At 42.9% G+C, this 18,225-nt stretch overlaps 1 protein-coding gene across 2 annotated transcripts in view; it reads right to left on the bottom strand.

Moving 5' to 3' along the window:
• Positions 1-17,639: 17,639 nt before the first annotated feature.
• Positions 17,640-18,225, bottom strand: part of ift172 (intraflagellar transport 172) — a 179,456-nt gene continuing 178,870 nt past the window's right edge. For both annotated transcript variants that reach the window (XM_085996985.1, XM_085996986.1), the window contains one exon: positions 17,640-17,897. In XM_085996985.1, the coding sequence (XP_085853111.1) occupies positions 17,808-17,897 (90 nt within the window). In that variant the 3' untranslated portion in view covers positions 17,640-17,807. The remainder of the gene's footprint in view (positions 17,898-18,225) is intronic.

The raw sequence follows: 18,225 nt of genomic DNA, 5'->3' as shown, positions 1-18,225 counted from the left end.
AATGGGGAACAAAGAAATGGCTGACCAATTAAATACATACTTTGGTTCTGTCTTCACAAAGGAGGACACAAATAACCTTCCGGAGGTTTCGGGGAACATAGGGTCTAAAGAGAGGGAGGAATTGAATGATATCAGTATTTGTAGGGAAATGGTGTTAGAGAAATTGACAGGATTGAAGGCCGATAAATCCCCAGGGCCTGATAATCTACATCCTAGGGTATTTAAGGAAGTGGCCCTAGAAATAGTAGATGCATTGCTGGTCATCTTCCAAAATTCTATAGACTCTGGAATAGTTCCCATGGATTGGAGGGTAGCTAATGTAACCCCACTATTTAAAAAAGATGGTAGAGAGAAAATAGGGAATTATAGACCGGTAAGCCTGACATCGGTAGTGGGGAAAATGCTAGAGTCCATTATAAAAGATGTAATAGCAGAGCACTTGGAAAACAGTGACAAGATCGGACAAAGTCAACAAGGATTTACAAGAGGTAAATCATGCTTGACTAATCTACTGGAATTTTTTGAGGATGTAACTGATAGAATAGATAAGGGAGAACCAGTGGATGTGGTGTATTTGGACTTTCAGAAGGCTTTCGATAAGGTCCCGCATAAGAGATTGGCATGCAAAGTTAAAGCACATGGGATTGGGGGTAAGGTACTGACTTGGATAGAGAACTGGTTGGCAGGCAGGAAGCAAAGAGTTGGAATAGACAGGTCTTTTTCCAAGTGGCAGGCAGTGACTAGTAGGGTACTGCAGGGATCGGTGCTAGGACCCCAGCGATTCACAATATATATTAATGATCTAGACGAGGGAACTAGATGTAATATCTCCAAGTTTGCAGATGACACAAAGCTGGGTGGGTGTGTGTGCTTGAGAGGAGGATGCAGAGAAACTCCAGTATGATTTGGACAGGTTGGGTGATTGGGCAGATGCATGGCAGATGCAGTATAATGTGGACAAATGTGAGGTTATCCACTTTGGTGGCAAAAACTGGAAGACAGATTATTATCTGAACGGCAATAGATTGGGAAAAGGGGAAGTGCAACGAGACCTGGGTGTCCTTGTGCACCAGTCGCTGAAGGTAAGCATGCAGGTGCAGCAGGCGGTTAAGAAGGCAAATGGTATGTTGGCCTTCGTAGCGAGAGGATTCGAGTACAGGAGCAAGGATGTCTTGCTGCAGTTGTACAGGGCCTTGGTGAGACCACACCTTGAGTATTGTGTGCAGTTTTGGTCGCCTTATCTGAGGAAGGATGTTCTTGCCATGGAGGGAGGCAGCGAAGATTCACCAGACTGATACCTGGGATGGCAAGAATGACGTATGAAGAGCGATTTGGTCGATTAGGCTTATATTCGCTAGAGTTTAGAAGAATGAGAGGGGATCTCATTGAAACTTATAAAATTCTAACAGGACTAGACAGACTAGATGCAGGAAGGATGTTCCCGATGGCGGGGAAGTCCAGAACCAGGGGTCACAGTCTAAGGATAAGGGTAAGCCATTTAGGACTGAGATGAGGAGGAATTTCTTCACCCAGAGAGTGGTGAACCTGTGGAATTTTCTACCACAGAAGGCAGTTGAGGCCAACTTATTAAATATATTCAAGAAGGAGTTGGATATATTTCTTAAGGCTAAAGGGATCAAGGGATATGGGGAGAAAGCAGGGACAGGGTACTGAATTTGGATGATCAGCCATGATCTCATTAAATGGCGGAACAGGCTCGATGGGCTGAATGGCCTACTCCTGCTCCTATCTTCTATGTTTCTATGTGACCTGTCCTCCTAAGTTAAACTTCTAAGCCCTGGTATCATTCTGGTGAATCTGCACGGCACCCTCTCTAAGAGCAATGTGTCCTTCCTGAGGTGTGGTGCCCAAAACTGTACGCAGTGCTCCAGATGGGGTCTGACCAAGACTCCATACAACTGTAACATAATTTTCTCCACTTTGTATTCCAGCCCCTTTGAGATAAAGGCAACATTCCATTATTCTTTTTGATTTCCACCTACCCCACCCCTTCATTTCAAGGGGTGTTTTGGAGGAGTTCCCGAGCCTTTCTCAGAAATTTCTCCCTTTACACTCCTGAAAGGCCTCTTTTAGAGGCTTTCTGAAGATCCCATACCTTTACTGCAGTAAGGTGATCGATCCCGCTGGATATAGATTTCCTCTTCTAGTTGGAATTGCTCCAGCGGGAACCAAAGACTTTGAAACCTTTTTTTCTTTGGCTCCATTTGGGCCTCCGGAAGACTCTGCTCCCCCTTAGAAGGACAGATGGGCTTGGGGTGACCCTCGTCGCAGTGTCCTTGCAGGCGGCAACAGTACATCCCAGGTATGCAAATTACCCTGTCCCCTTTCAGATGGGGTCTTTATTCTTGAGAAAGGATGAGTGGTGGTTCTGCTCTGACGCTCATACATCAGCCGAAAAGGGCCCTAGAAATTTTCAGACTTTGTGCTTGATTATTGTTCCACGGGCAATCGTGAGGATACACCCAACATCAGTGGCCTAAGGAGTACACTGCAGAGCTGTAGAGGAAGGATGTTAGAACTCAAGCCAGCTGCTTGTTACTGATATCATGCAGTGATGGCTACATTTTTTCTGTGTCCCACTGGAAGATAGGGAGGCCTCTGTGGTGATTCCTTCCCTCATTCTTTCCTATCATGATCCTTCCACCATTATCTATGAACAATCTGAAGGTCCACAAATCATGCCTTCCAGTGGTACACTATCAGAAGGAGAGTATAATGGGCATCACCCCAAACACAAGCACATAGGGCAGAAGTAGAATTTTTGGTCTTTATACGTGTGCCTATGACCTCACTGTAAATATCAAACAGCAGAAATCTTCTCCAATGTTTGCATGGGAAGGAACCAAAAAATGTATACACTATGTACATATTTTATTCAAAGGTCTAAAAAAAGTTGTGTCACCATGTTTGCTTGTATCCCCTCTATTTCAAGTATCTCTAATTAGGCATTAGGCATAATGAGTTTACATGATGGTAAAAGTTTCTGGAATGAAAAAAAGGCAGGCTTAGTTACAACTGATGATTTATCATATCCTATAATTGTAATTAACAAGTCTGTGTAATGTTTCTGATGGATGTAGGTTATTTTGATCGCTACGTGCGACCTGGTATCAGCTAGACCAGGATATGACGTTATTCATCTTGTGACTGCAGATTCCTTTAACTGAAATAGGTGGTAATCAGATTTTCCCAAAGCTTTTGTTCATCTCACTCCTCAATTGAAAGGATGATTATAGCACTTATAGGCCAAGCTTCATTGTTGCTGTGTTTGGCGAAGGTTTTGTTTCTTTCGTGCCAGTTCTGAGCTGGATTTAAAGGTGGGAGGTCTAGTGGCCTTCTAAATACACAGGAATTGCAGTGTGCTTCACTTAATTAGATCTCCCCCGCACCCCAATTAATGAGCTTAATTTGTATGTTTCCGACAGCTTCTGCAATCAATTTTTAACATTGGAAATGTGTAACCTGTACCCTCAACAGAGTGGAATGTTACCCTATGCAGCACGGCAGTTTCCAGGTGTTGTTTTACAGTCAGAATTTCATCCCCATTATTTTGTTACATAGTTTGAGCTCCATTTAGGTGTCTATGTGCAGCACAGCCTCACCCAGTCCCTTGTGGGTGCAAGCCCACAGAACAAAGCTTCTCTTCATTTTTCAAATTGGCAATCACATTCAGAGGCTATAAGAATGCCTGATGTAGCAAGTGGAGAAATCTGTTCTAGTGTCGTAGCGGCGCCTCTCTTAGATTAAGTTTACTACCTGTGGTTGGGGGGAAATATAGATAACATCAACTTGCATTTCATTGCGTTATAGCTGATCACTAAACATAAGTTTCCACTCTAAGCAACAAACCTAAGCTGATGGAAAAATACATCAGAAGGACAAGGGAAGGTACATAATAGGATTATTACATAGTAGTGAATGGGTGTAACTTTAGAAAGACTGAAAACAGCCTGTAGAGCTGAGATAACAAACTGTGTATTTGATGAGGGCATCAGATCCAGAGATTAATGTTAAGCAAAGCTATGGAAATTATATATCCCCATATCTTGAGGTGGCAGCTTTGCAGATATCACTGTAGCCTCTTCGTAAAGGCTGCCCAGGAAGTTAACATAAGTTATGAATGACTTTTGACTGGAGCAGTTTTTTTCCTAAAGCTGTATAAATATCTGGTTCAGAACAGATTGAAGATTAGAAGAATATGTACCCAAGGGATCAAATTGTGTAAGAAGCACTATGGTTCCTGTGCTGCTGAGAACATACAAATATTATCTATTGAATATAACTAGTCAGGACTAGGTAATGTAGGCCATATTGTTAGATTGAAACTCTGAAGTCCCACTAGATTATTTTGGGAGTCAGGGAGAAATTTCATGGAGCTTTATCTTATAATTTTTATTTATAATTAGTTACCTCCTTCAGGAAATTAAATAATTTGAGCAGAGTTTATGCTGTTAAATGGACAAATTGCATACTGTGGAAAGAGCATGTGCGATTGGAAGAATGGCTTTTTCCTGTTCCAATCACACCTTCTGTTCCAGTGGTCAGCATTCCTTGCACTATTTACATAATTTTGCAGTTTATTCTGTAATCTTATGATTTGAAAAACTGAAGTGTTTGCAGTTAACTTGTGATTTCTGTAGCTTACAACTGTATTTTCTTTCCTGGTTCTGTAGAACAAAACTGCTCGGCAGCCATAATTTTTTTAATTAATTCTTGGGATGTGGGCGTTGCTGGCAAGGCTGGCATTTATTGCCGATCCCGAGTTGCCCATGAGAAGGTGGTTGTGAGCCTTCTTCTTGAACCACTGCAGTCCGTGTGGTGAAGGTACTTCCACGGTGCTTAGGGAGTTCCAGCATTTTGATCCAGTGATGAAGGAACAGCGAAAAAGGTCCATGATTTTAAAAATGTGGATTGTGTTTTTTTTATGTGCCCTATTGTCCACTTTTAAAGCATTATCTATTAAACTTGATCCCATGAGGTCAACACTAATGGAGAACACAGACAAGTTAACATTTTGGTATGGAAACTTTTGTCGAAGCCCAATTCTGAAGGACGATCTGCCCCTGAAATGTTAGAAATGTTAACGCATCTGTTCTTTCCACAGATGTTGACTGGCCTGCTGAGTGTTTCCAACATTTTCTGTTTTTGTTTCAGATTGCCAACTTTTGGATGAGATGTTAAACCGAGGCCCCATCTGCGCTCTCAGGTGGATGTAAAGGATCCCATGGCACTATTTTGAAGAAGGGCAGGGGAGTTCTCCTCGGTGTCCTGGCCAATATTAATCCCTCAACCAACATCATTAAAAAACAGATTATCTGGTCATTATCTAATTGCAGTTTGTGGGACCTTGCTGTGTGCAAATTGGCTGCTGTGTTTCCTCCATTACAACAGTAATTACATTTCAAAAGTACTTCATTGGGACGGCCGGAGGTTGTGAAAGGTGCTGCATTAAGTCTTTCTTTTCCACCATCTGCTGCATTTTGTTTTTTCCTTGATCCCATGAGCTTTAACTTAAACATAACTTTCTTGTTACTTTATTTTTTTTAAGCCAATATCCATATCAACCTTATTACTTTCACCTTCTAACTCACTCACATTTTAACCTGCTAACTCACCTTCTAAATCATTTACCCCCCAAAATGAAATAAAACAGCATGAGCCCATATTGGCTTTGGCTTGTTTATTGCAAACAACAGTGTGAAAATGAATATTGTGGCTGCTTCAGAATCTTAAAATCCATTATGGATCTTTTTTCAGAAGAAGAAAATCCAATTTAGTTAACATATTTAGTTTGCAAACATTCACCGGAACTCTCAAGTTCAGCAAGGGTGTAAAACGGCCGATAGCGGATCGGCCGCCCAATATACAACGCGTCCAATTTTTCTATCCATTGAAATTAGGCGGGATGTATAAAGGGTAGCCGATCCTGCAATGAAGCTGTTAATTTAATGTTAATCTTATTGTCTCCATGGAGTAGGGTGACCATATTTTCTGAACTGAATCTGGGGGGGATACAGGGTGGGAGCACAGTAAAGTAGCCAGGCCCGAAAATGTAGGATGCTCAACAGAGCAAGACAACATTTTTTGTCATTTTGATGCACACTCAATTTGCAAAAATTAGCGCCAGAACTTTCCGCCTGAATAATGCGGCCGCTGTTCCCAGCATCTGCTGGCCGCAATCACTGGCTCCTCTCCCTCCTCATAGCCCGACACTCACCCACACCATCCGAGGCCGTGGACCGCGCTCCGATCCAGCTCCCGGGACATTCACATGGCCCGGCTCCAGCCACCACTCATTAGTCCGGTTAACAACAGCCCCCGTTACTTGGACATTTTGGCTCCGGGGCCAATTCCTCTTCAACCGAATTTCACAGGACTGTCCAGGCATTTGTTGGGGGCGGTGTTGGTGGGGGGGGGGGGGGGTGGGCATGGAGCATGCGTGCTGCGGCCACAGAGCGTAAAGTCCCTCAGTGAGCTCACCCCTACTACTGGTTGGAAACAGGAGATTGACATCCCTGCCACCAATCGGAACTCACCCCGCCCACTTTATTGACCGACCGCGGGGCAGCTTGGGGTCACGTGGCTCCTGATTTGAACCCGTGCGTTTTCAGGGATGAGTTTCCTGAACCAGGGACATTGTTTGCCTGGGGACACAGTCCCTCATCTGAGGATTGTCCCTGGAAAATGGGGACGTATGGTCACCCTACCATGGAGGCTCTCAAGTAGGGTCTCCCTCCCTGACTCTCATTCCAGTAAGGCCAATTACAGGAAATATGTTGGAGCAGCTTCATTGCAACCAGTAGCAGAGGCTGTGTCTTCTAACAGTTGGCTGGACAGTCCTTCTCGAGATGGCTGACCCTGTCAGACTACATCACGGCTATGAATGAGATTTTCCCAGGTATGGTTTCCCAGGGTCAGGAGGCTCCAGAGCGGCTCCCAGGCTGGTCTGAAATTTCACCTCCCTCCCGCGCCCCCTGTATTATTCCGAATGAATCTGTTGAGCACACTCCCCAAAACTGTTATCACCAAAGCAACCTAAGAATGACTCCACTTGAGTGTTCCCAATACACAATACAACAAAATTGACACATTTAAGAAAGATCAAAGAAATTTTAGGCAAGAGTATAATTTTCTACTGGGGAGAAGAACCTTGGACAAAAAGTACTCCCCAAGAGCTCCTTTCTCTGCAAATAATATAAAAAATTTAAATTGCACAACATAATTGTAAAATTACTAGTTATTTGGGATACATTATATTCTATGAAACATCCCCCATAATACAGCTTCTAAAAAAATGAGCAACCTATAAAAGAAAGTAGTAGGGTATTGCTTCATAGATAAAGACTCACCGGCGGCAGCAGCGAGAGCGGCCCTGGGTGGAGATTGAGCGCAGAGACCGAGGATTTAAAGAGTGGGGAGAGAGAGCGCGGCCCAGACTCACCAGCGGCAGCAGCCAGAGCGGCCCTGGGTGGAGACTGAGCGCAGAGACCGAGGATTTAAAGAGCGGGGAGAGAGAAAAGTAAAAATTAATCGAAGTGTGACGTCACCAGAAAGCAGGTAAGTGATTGGTTCGTTAATACTTCTCTCTTTCTCGCTTTTTTTCCCCAAACTTAATTTTTTGTGGTTTAGTTTCTTGGGTCTCTGTTGTGTAGCGGGGAGTGCTAGTAAACAAAGGCCCTTGAGTATATCATTTAATTGTAGTGTAATTAGTGGTATTGATTTGATTTAATTAAATTTGAATTAATTAAAGGGTAAGTCATGGCAGCACAGCTCGGCCGCATGGCATGCTCCTCCTGCACTATGTGGGAAATCAGGGTCACTTCCTGTGTCCCTGATGATCATGTGTGCAGGAAGTGTATCCAGCTGCAGCTACTGACAGACCACATTGCGGCGCTGGAGCTGCGAATGGATATATACTGGAGCATTCGCGATGCTGAGGACATCGTGGATAGCACGCTTAGGAAGTTGGTCACACCGCAGGTAAAGGCTGCACAGGCAGGAAGGGAATGGGTGACCGCCAGGCAGAGTAGTAGGTGCAGACAGGTAGTGCAGGGGTCCCCTGTGGCCATCCCCCTCTCAAACAGATATACCGCTTTGGGTATTGTTGGGGGAGATGGCTTATCGGGGGAAGGCAGCAGTAGCCAACTTCCTGGCACCATGGGTGGTTCTGCTGCACAGGACGGGAGGAAAAAGAGCGGGAAAGCTATAGTGATAGGGGGTTCTATTGTAAGGGGAATAGATAGGTGTTTCTGCGGCCGCAAACGAGACTCCAGGATGGCATGTTGCCTCCCTGGTGCAAGGGTCAAGGATGTCTCGGAGCAGCTGCAGGGCATTCTGGAGGGGAAGGGTGAACAGCCAGTTGTCGTGGTGCATATAGGTATCAACGGTATAGGTAAAAAGCAGGATGAGGTCCTAAAAGCTGAATATAAGGAGTTAGGAGGTAAATTAAAAAATAGGACCTCAAAAGGTAGTAATCTCAGGATTGCTACCAGTGCCACGTGCTAGTCAAGAGTAGAAATAGAAGGAAATTTCAGATGAATATGTGGCTAGAGGAATGGTGCAAGGGGGAGGGATTCAAATTCCTGGGACATTGGAACAGGTTCTGGGGGAAGGTGGGACCAGTACAAACTGGACGGTTTGCACCTGGGCAGGACCGGGACCGATGTCTTAGGGGGAGTGTTTGCTAGTGCTGTTGGGGAGGGTCTAAACTAAAATAGAATAGTATAGCACAGAAGGAGACCATTCGGCCCATCAAGTCTGCGCTGGCTCTTCCAAAGAGCAATCCAGTTAGTCCCACTCCCCTGCTCTTTCCTCGTATTCAATAGTAGCTTTCAAAAGGGAATTGGATAAATACTTGAAGGAGAAAAAAAATTACCTGGACCCCTGCGATATCAACGCATTCACTGTCAGGCAGCAATCCCCCCTCTCAGACCATAACCAAATAAATGTGTACCTTAAACTTTCTGCCCAAACTACAGACACAAAAAAGGAACCCAGTAAGCTACATAAAATAAACCAGACATACAGATGGGCCCCAGACAGTGGAGATAAATTCATCACAGCACTAAATTCACCTGATCTCACAAGTAAAATTTCAAAATTTAAAGAAAATCTATATGAGATCACCAGAGATGGTGTAAACATGGCCATAGAGGATATAAATATGATCTTCCATGAGGCAGCTGTAAAAGCCGACCTCGTGAAACAGAAGAGGAAGCGTCACAAAAGACAAAATAAAAATAAGAAATGGTTTGACCACGAATGCAAAAATGCCAGAAAAGACCTGAGAAAAATATCAAACCAAAAGCATCGCCAACCAAACAATCCGGACCTACGTACTAGATACAATGAAACCCTCAAAAGATATAAACACACCATTAGGAACAAAACACAAAACTATACCCACAAAATACTCGAAGAAATTGAAAACTCCACCAATCCAAAACAATTCTGGGAAATGTGGAATAACCTGAGTACAACACAATTGCAAGCATTACCAATCCAAGATGGTGACATCTGGAGAACACATTTTGAAAACCTCTACAAAGACATCCCAATAAACGAAACAAACCCAAGTCAACATCAGGTCACAGAAAAACTCCACACATTAGAAGCAACAATTAAAGACAACCAAAACCCTCTAGACTCCCCAATCACATGGAAAGAACTGGCCACAAAAACAAAATCTCTCCACCTAAAGAAAGCCTGTGGCCCAGACAACATCAAAAATGAAATGCTCAAGTTCAGCAATATGGAGATGCAGGGTGCGGTACTCAAATTATTCAACATCATATTACGTTCAGGCTGTTTTCCCGATATCTGGCGCCAAGGACTAATCTCCCCATATATAAAAGTGGAAACAAATCAGACCCAAATAACTACCGCGGCATCTGTGTCAACAGTTGTCTAGGGAAGTTATTCTGCAGTATTCTAAATAGTAGATTACTTGATTTTCTTAACAAACATAATATCCTCAGAAAAAACCAAATAGGTTTTCTTCCAAAACACCGCACCGCCGACCATATCTATACCCTTCACACCCTCATTGGAAAACATATACACCAAACAAAAAATGGGAAAATATTCGCCTGTTTCATCGACTTCAAGAAAGCCTTTGACTCTATATGGCACGAAGGGCTCTATTATAAACTTCTTCAGTGTGGAATAGGGGGCAAAGTCTATGACCTTATTAAATCAATGTATCTGAAAAACAAATGCGGGGTCAAAATTGGAGACAAACGCACCGATTTCTTCACCCAGAGAAGAGGCGTCCGGCAGGGCTGCAATTTGAGCCCGACCCTGTTCAACATATACATAAATGAATTAGCAGACATGCTGGAGCAAAGCGAGTCACCAGGTCTCCGTCTCCTGGATGGAGAAGTGAAATCCCTGTTCTATGCGGACGACCTGGTTCTGCTGTCTCCCACAGAACAGGGATTACAGCAACAACTAGACCTACTCGACAAATACTGCCAAAATTGGGCTCTAACAGTAAATCTAAAGAAAACCAACATCATGATTTTTCAAAAAAGGCCCAGATGTCAGGAAAACAAATACCAGTTTACCCTCAGTGATACCACTATAGGACACACTATGAGCTACACCTACCTTGGTCTAACTATTACAGCATCAGGGAGCTTCAGCATAGCAGTGAATGCACTAAAAGAAAAAGCCCGAAGAGCCCTATATGCAATAAAAAGAAAATTCTACAACATCCAAATCCCAATCAAAATCTGGCTCAAAATATTTGACAGCATAATCCTGCCCATTGCACTGTACGGTAGTGAAGTATGGGGCCCGCTAAATCACCAAAGCTACACTAAATGGGAAAAACACACAATAGAAGCCCTACATGCAGAATTCTGCCGAAGCATCCTTCGCATCCAAAGAAAAGCGCCAACAAATGCATGCAGAGCCGAACTAGGCAGATACCCACTGATAATAAACATCCAAAAACGAGCACTAAACTTCCTAAATCACCTCAAATCTAGCTCCCCAGACACCCTTCATTTCAAAGCCTTTCAGACCCAAGAGCTAAACCCAGAAAAGAGTCCCGAGTCAGCTGCTACTGAAACTAAGTACTCAGCCGGACCCTGACCAGCCCCAGACCAACACAGCCGTCCAAACACCAATCCGACTGAACCAAATCATTAAACAATGCAAAGAAACCTACCTGGAACATTGGAACAAAATAACCGAAAGCCAAAGTAGATTAGAATGTTACCGGGCCCTAAAAAGAGAATATAAACTGGCAGACTACCTCACGACCATCAGAGACACAAAACAGAGACAGACCCTCACCAGGTACAGACTAAGCGACCACCAACTGGAAATTGAAAAAGGCAGATACAAGAAATCCTGGCAGCCTAGAGAGAATAGAATATGCGATCAATGTCTGGCCGGCGAGGTTGAAACAGAAATGCATTTCCTCCTAAAATGCGAAAAATTCAACACATCAAGAAATATATTATTCAACAAGCTAAGCCAAACAACCCCAGATTTCAAGGAATTGGATGACCTGTCAAAATTGAGATTAGTCCTGGGAGAAGGAGACAGACCATACCTTGGGGCCAAATATGTAACAACATGTCACAACCTGAGGACTGTTTAAAATTAAGACTGTTTAAAATTAATATTGAACGTACCAAATGAAGTAGAAAGACTGTTTAAAATTAATATTGTTTAAAAGTAATATTGTATGTACCCAACAAATGTCAAATCGATTGACACCTACAGAATGTTGGAAAACTGTACCTTTTTGCTATGTAAGCTTTGGCAATATGGTTCTCTGTAAACTTTCATGCCAATAAAGCATTTGAATTGGAATTGGAATTGGATACAACACAACAGGAGTGAGCATTATATAAAAGCTTAAGTACACCCCAGGGGCTAGTTCCAGTTAGTGGTATTGATATTTAGGCGTATTGGTGCTACCACCTATTGCAGCACTCTTGACGTGTATTGAATCTTTTTGGCTGCACCACTATCTGAACTTACATAAGCAGGTGGGCTATCCTGTAAGCCAGCAGTTCCCAACCTGTGGTCCGCGAGGGTACTGCAGGTGGTCCGTGAAAAAAAATTATGATAATAATATAATCACGTGTACCTCATATGTATCATATTCGATACACGTTGTGGTCCGCAAAAGCTTTTGATGACGATGTAATGGTCCGCATAAAGGAAAAGGTTGGGAACCGCTAGTGTAAGCAAAACAAGTTTTTATAAATATAGTGAGTGCGTGGGCCTAATAAAGTCTGGGAATGTGGGCAAGACAATGATGGATAATAAGGAAATGGTAGACTTGTATCCATTTTCACAGAGGAGGAAAAGGACAAAATACTACTAGGGAACCTAAAAAATAAGTCAAGGGGAGGAACTTAGTGGATTTATTACAAGAAAACAAACAGTAATGGAGAAGAGAGAGCATAATGGAACTTAAGATAGGTCATTCTCCGCTACTGGGTGGTTTCCAACCAAGGATATTATAAGTAATAGGTGAGGAAATTGTAGTTGTTTTGTCATAATTTTTCAAATCTCTCCTAGACACAGGAATTGTGCCTTTGGATTGGAAAATTGTAAATTTCACGCCATTCTTTAAGAAGGGAGGAAGGGAGAAACCAGGTAACTGCACACCTGTTGTTTGATCATCAATTGTGGAGAAGTTACTGGAATTTCAGACAAAGGGACTGAGGACTTGGACACGTATCAGCAGATCAAAGCAAGTTAGCCTGATTAATCGAGTTGAATTTTGAGAGGCGGTCACTAGTATGGTGAATAGAGGGGGGAAGCGTCTATAGACGTTGTCTTTATGAACTTCCAGAGGCATTACGAGAAGGTTTCGCATAAGAGATTAGCAAATATGAGCACGCACAGAATTCGAGGTAACCTTGTGACATAGGTCGCTAATTGGTTGGGAGGCGAGAGACAGAATAGGGATAAAGACTTAATTCTAATTGGTGAGATGCAACAGGTGATGTTCCCAAGGGATCTGTACTAGGGCCTCAGCTTTTCACCATATACAGTACATTAATGACTTGGATGAAGGAAGAGAGGAGTTATATATCCAACTTTGCAGAGGACACCAAGTTAATACTCAGGTACAAAAAGCAATCAAAAAGGCTAATGGAATATTGGTCTAGATCTCATGTGGGTTGGAATTAAAGTGAGGAAGTGATGCTTCAGTTGTACAGAGCCTTGGTCAGACCCCATCTGGAGCACTGAAAGGCATACTGGCCTTGGAAGGGATAGAGAGTAGATTCACTACAATGATACCAAGGTTTAAAGTGTTAAATTATGATGCCGGGTTACATAAGTTTGACTTGTATACTTTAGAATTTAAAAGTTTTGAAATGATAAATGCGATGCTGTAGGGTAGAAACAGAGAAACTATTTTCTCTGGTGGGGAATCCAGAACAAGTGGGCATAATCTTAAAATTAGAGCCGGGCCATTCAGGACTGAATCAGGAAGCACTTTTTCCACACAAAGGGTAGTGGAAACTGGAACTTGCTCCCCCAAAAGGCATTGGATGCTGGGTCAATTGTAATTTTCAGGACAGAGATTGATGGACTTTTGTTAGGCAAGGGTATCAAGGAATATGGAACAGAGGTGGGTAAAGAGTTGAGTTACATATCAGTCATGATCCAACTGAAATGGCAGAAGAGACTTGAGTTGAATGGCGTACTGCTGTTCCTATCTCTCACATGGTCCCTCAGCACATTATAGATGTTCAAGCACATCTCAACTCTTAGCAAAGGCCCAGGGCCAGATTGCTTACCCCTCTCAGTTGAGGAAGTAACATGCTCTGGGGAAATGGAGAGCACCCAATATAAATCAAGTGATTTATAATTACTCCAGCCAAGAAACCAGAAGTCAAGCTTGACTAAATATGGAAGGCTGTAGCACAAGTATTGGAGATCACATATAGCTATGCAACCACATAGCCATTGATCAGTCCCTTTTTTGGGCCTGAATCCTACCATCACATATTATAAGCACAAAGCAGCACATAGGATTGACTGATAAGTTTCACTAGACTGGATGAGTTGGAGAATGTTTTTTCCCAAAATCTTAGTGCCACAGCTATTGATAAAGCAGATCCTTTCAATTGTTCAGCTAGTATTCAAGCATGCAGACCACTGCCACTCAAAGCTAACCAGGCTTGCGTCATCCAGTCCACAAACACAATACTTCAATAAAGTTGTGTCAGCTGTGGCTTAGTTGGTAGCACCCTTGCATCGGAGTCAGAAGGTTGTGGGTTCAAGTCCCATGCCAGAGATTTGAGCACAAAAATCTGGGCCGGGCAGGGGGTTGGGAACCTGTGCAGGAAGACAGAGGAAAGGGAAGCAAGGATAGAAGCAAAAGACAGGAAGGAGAAAAGCAAAAGTGGAAGGCAGAGAAATCAAGTGTGTAAATCAAACAGGGCCACAGGAAATAATAATTCTAAAAGGACTAAGAGTGTTAAAAAAAAACAAGCCTGAAGGGTTTGTGTCTTAATGCGAGGAGCATTCGTAATAAGGTGGATGAATTAGCTGCACAAATAGATGTAAACGGATATGATATAATTGGGATTACGGAGACATGGCTCCAGGGTAACCAAGGCTGGGAATTCAACATCCAGGGGTATTCAATATTCAGTAAGGACAGGCAAAAAGGAAAAGGAGGTGGGGTAGCATTGCTGGTTAAAGAGATTAACACAATAGTAAGGAAGGATATTAACTCTGATGATGTGGAATCTGTATGGGTAGAGCTGAGAAATACCAAGGGGCAGAAAACTTTAGTGGGAGTTGTATACAGACCCCCAAACAGTAATGCTAAGGTTGGGGATGGCATTAAACAGGAAATTAGAGACGCGTGCAATAAGGGCACAGCAGTTATCATGGGTGACTTTAATCTACATATAGATTGGGCTAACCAAATTAGTAACAATACTGTGGAGGAGGAATTCCTAGAGTGTATATGGGATGGTTTCCTGGAGCAGTTTAGGATTCAGCAAAGGAGGACTAAAGGATTAATTAAGAGGGGAAAATAGAGTATGAGTGTAAGCTTTCAGGGAACATAAAAACTGACTGTAAAAGCTTCTATAGATATGTGAAGAGAAAAAGATTGGTGAAGTCAAGCATAGGTCCCTTGCAATCAGAATCAGGGGAATTTATAACGGGGAAACAAAGAAATGGCTGACTAATTAAATACATACTTTGGTTCTGTCTTCACAAAGGAGGACAGAAATAACCTTCCAGAGATTTCAGGGAACATAGGGTCTAATGAGAGGGAGGAATTGAATGAAATCAGTATTTGTAGGGAAATGGTGTTAAGAAAATTGATGGGATTGAAGGCTGATAAATCCCCAGGGCCTGATAATCTACATCCTAGGGTACTTAAGGATGTGGCCCTAGAAATAGATGCATTGCTGGTCATCTTCCAAAATTCTATAGACTCTGGCACAGTTCCCATGAATTGGAGGGTAGCTAATGTAACCCCACTATTAAAAAAAGGTGGTAGAGAGAAAACGGGGAATTATAGACCGGTAAGCCTGACACCGGTAGTGGGGAAAATGCTAGAGTCCGTTATAAAAGATGTAATAGCAGAGCACTTGGAAAACAGTGACAGGATCGGACAAAGTCAACATGGATTTACAAAAGGTGAATCGTGCTTGACTAATCTACTGGAATTTTTTGAGGATGTAACTGGTAGGATAAGGGAGAACCAATGGATGTGGTGTATTTGGACGTTCAGAAGGCTTTCGATAAGGTAAGCATGCAGGTGCAGCAGGCGGTTAAGAAGGCAAATGGTATGTTGGCCTTCATAGCGAGAGGGTTCAAGTACATGAGCCAGGGTGTCTTGCTGCAGTTGTACAGGGCCTTGGTGAGACCACACCTTGAGTATTGTGTGCAGTTTTGGTCACCTTTATCTGAGGAAGGATGTTCTTGCCATGGAGGGAGTGCAGCGAAGATTCACCAGACTGATACCTGGGATGGTAGGAATGACGTATGAGGAGAGATTGGGTCAACTGGGCTTATATTTCGATTAGGAGAGAGGATCTCATTGAAACTTATAAAATTCTAACAGGACTAGACAGACTAGATGCAGGAAGGATGTTCCCGATGGCGGGGGAGTCCAGAACCAGGGGTCACAGTCTAAAGATAAGGGGTAAGCCATTTAGGACAGAGATGAGGAGGAATTTCTTCACCCAGAGAGTGCTGAACCTGTGGAATTCTCTAACACAAAAGGCAGTTGTGGCCAATTCATTAAATATATTCAAGAAGTTAGATATATTTCTTAAGGCCAAAGGGATCAAGGGATATGGGGAGAAAGCAGGGACAGGGTCCTGAATTTGGATGATCAGCCATGATCTCATTAAATGGCGGAGCAGGCTCGAGGGGCCGAATGGCCTACTCCTGCTCCTATCTTCTGTGTTTCTATGTTTCTAAGGGAGAACACTTGTACTCACTTCTGGAATCTGGGTCTGACTCCGTCCAGCCTAACAGGATGAAAATGTTTTTCTTCTCACTATAAGGGTCTTACATGAAATGAGTTTAGCCAACATCAACTCACATCTTAGCAGTTACTGTAGGCTGACCCCCAAATCCCTGCTTTCCAGGGACAGTCCCTGGGCAAACAACGTCCCCGGAAGAGTCCCCGGTTCAGGAAACTCGTTGGTGGTGAGCTTTTTGTCTCATTCGCTCCCGGTTTGAGCTCAGGAACGGATTGCAGTAACCAGTTGAACGGAGGAGATGATCCCACAATGCAGCGTGGCGGAGAAAAGGTCCTATGGATAGCTTGGGCCACACTGCACTCTGGGGGATTGAGGCACCTGACCCCATGATTCAGCCAACAGTGACTGGCCGGAGGGCGGAACCTTTAAAATGCGTGTGAGAAGCCGGGGGCGTGGTGAGAGGATTTACTTTACCTCAGAGATCAGCATGGTGCATCATTTTTTTTTAATGAATAAGGCAAGCTCTAAATTCTCCCACCGGGAAGAGGCTTCTGAAGCCTTGTGAGACAGAGGGTGTTTCACACCTTATGTGGAAAATCTCAGTCTGTTTGGAACAGATTTAGAATTGAGAAATTAACAGTTAGGGTATTCGGGGACGAGTATAGATGGTACAGCACTATTGCTAGAACACATGCAAGATTCGCGATTCGGTGTAAAGTGAAAATGGCGTCTCGACACGTATTCTACCAGCAGAAGTAACAAAGTCGTCATGCTGGTTTTCTCGAAACACGTCCCAGCTACTTTGATGTGCTCTCACTCTGTGTCCCTGGATTCAGTTTAGAAAATATGGTCACCCTATGTTACTGGGCCACAGAACAAAACTGCACAGTTCAGCAGTCTTAATCAGAGAATCCTGAAGATAACATGGGCAAGGAAAGAAAAAAAAAAGACAGGTACTGTAATGCGTGCTATTCGGAGGTTGCCCCTTGCGGCACACAATAGGATAACAGAAATTAAAAAAGTGATTTGCTTCCCAGCTCCAACGTCTGTCACCTCAAAAAACACAAACAGTACTTGAAAAATTCTAAATATTGATTGTTTACATACATATGCAAAGAAATATTAAGTACAGGTATTTTGTAATGGCACAAAATGGCACAGATTCAAAAAGCCAATGGTATGCAGTTTTGTTTTTTAAAGTTTTATTTAGAAGGCAAATCTGCAAATAAATACAAGTCCTCAAGAGTGGAAGAGAATAATGAAGCAGACTTTGTGGTCACCTAAGCACTCACCATAAAATAGAAATACACATAAAATATAGTTTTATAACAGATGATCATTTATTAGTGTTCTTCATTGGAAGGAGAAGCTAGCACTGGGGAGGCCTCCACACCATTGACTGACAAACTTCAAAACATCTTGGCATTCGGGACTGTGAGTTGTCTGGAGATGGAATAAAATGTTTAATAATTACAAATTAAATTGGATTGCCCACCTTTGCCCCATACATAAATCAGGATGCTTAAATGTGACTTGTTAATCATTATTGATATTTCCTTGTAAATATCTGAACAAATGATTTTGCCTCCAAGTCAACTTTTGTATAAGTATAGTTGTACAAATGGAAACATCAGATTTAGGAACTCAAGATAAACAGTCACTACCCCTGAAGAGGTCAAATATGTAGCTCCTGTGAGAACTGCTATTGGCTGAAACAGTTCTATTTTTTAGCCGAACGATTGCTCTCTCCTGAATTAACCATGTGTAGCAG

The sequence above is a fragment of the Somniosus microcephalus genome, chromosome 9 (genome assembly GCF_052327205.1).
Source record: "Somniosus microcephalus isolate GS21.2 chromosome 9, FLI_Smic_1.0, whole genome shotgun sequence".
Lineage (NCBI taxonomy): Eukaryota > Metazoa > Chordata > Chondrichthyes > Squaliformes > Somniosidae > Somniosus > Somniosus microcephalus.
The sequence above is the reverse complement of the archived record's forward strand: the minus strand, read 5'-3'. Positions and strand labels throughout refer to the sequence as shown.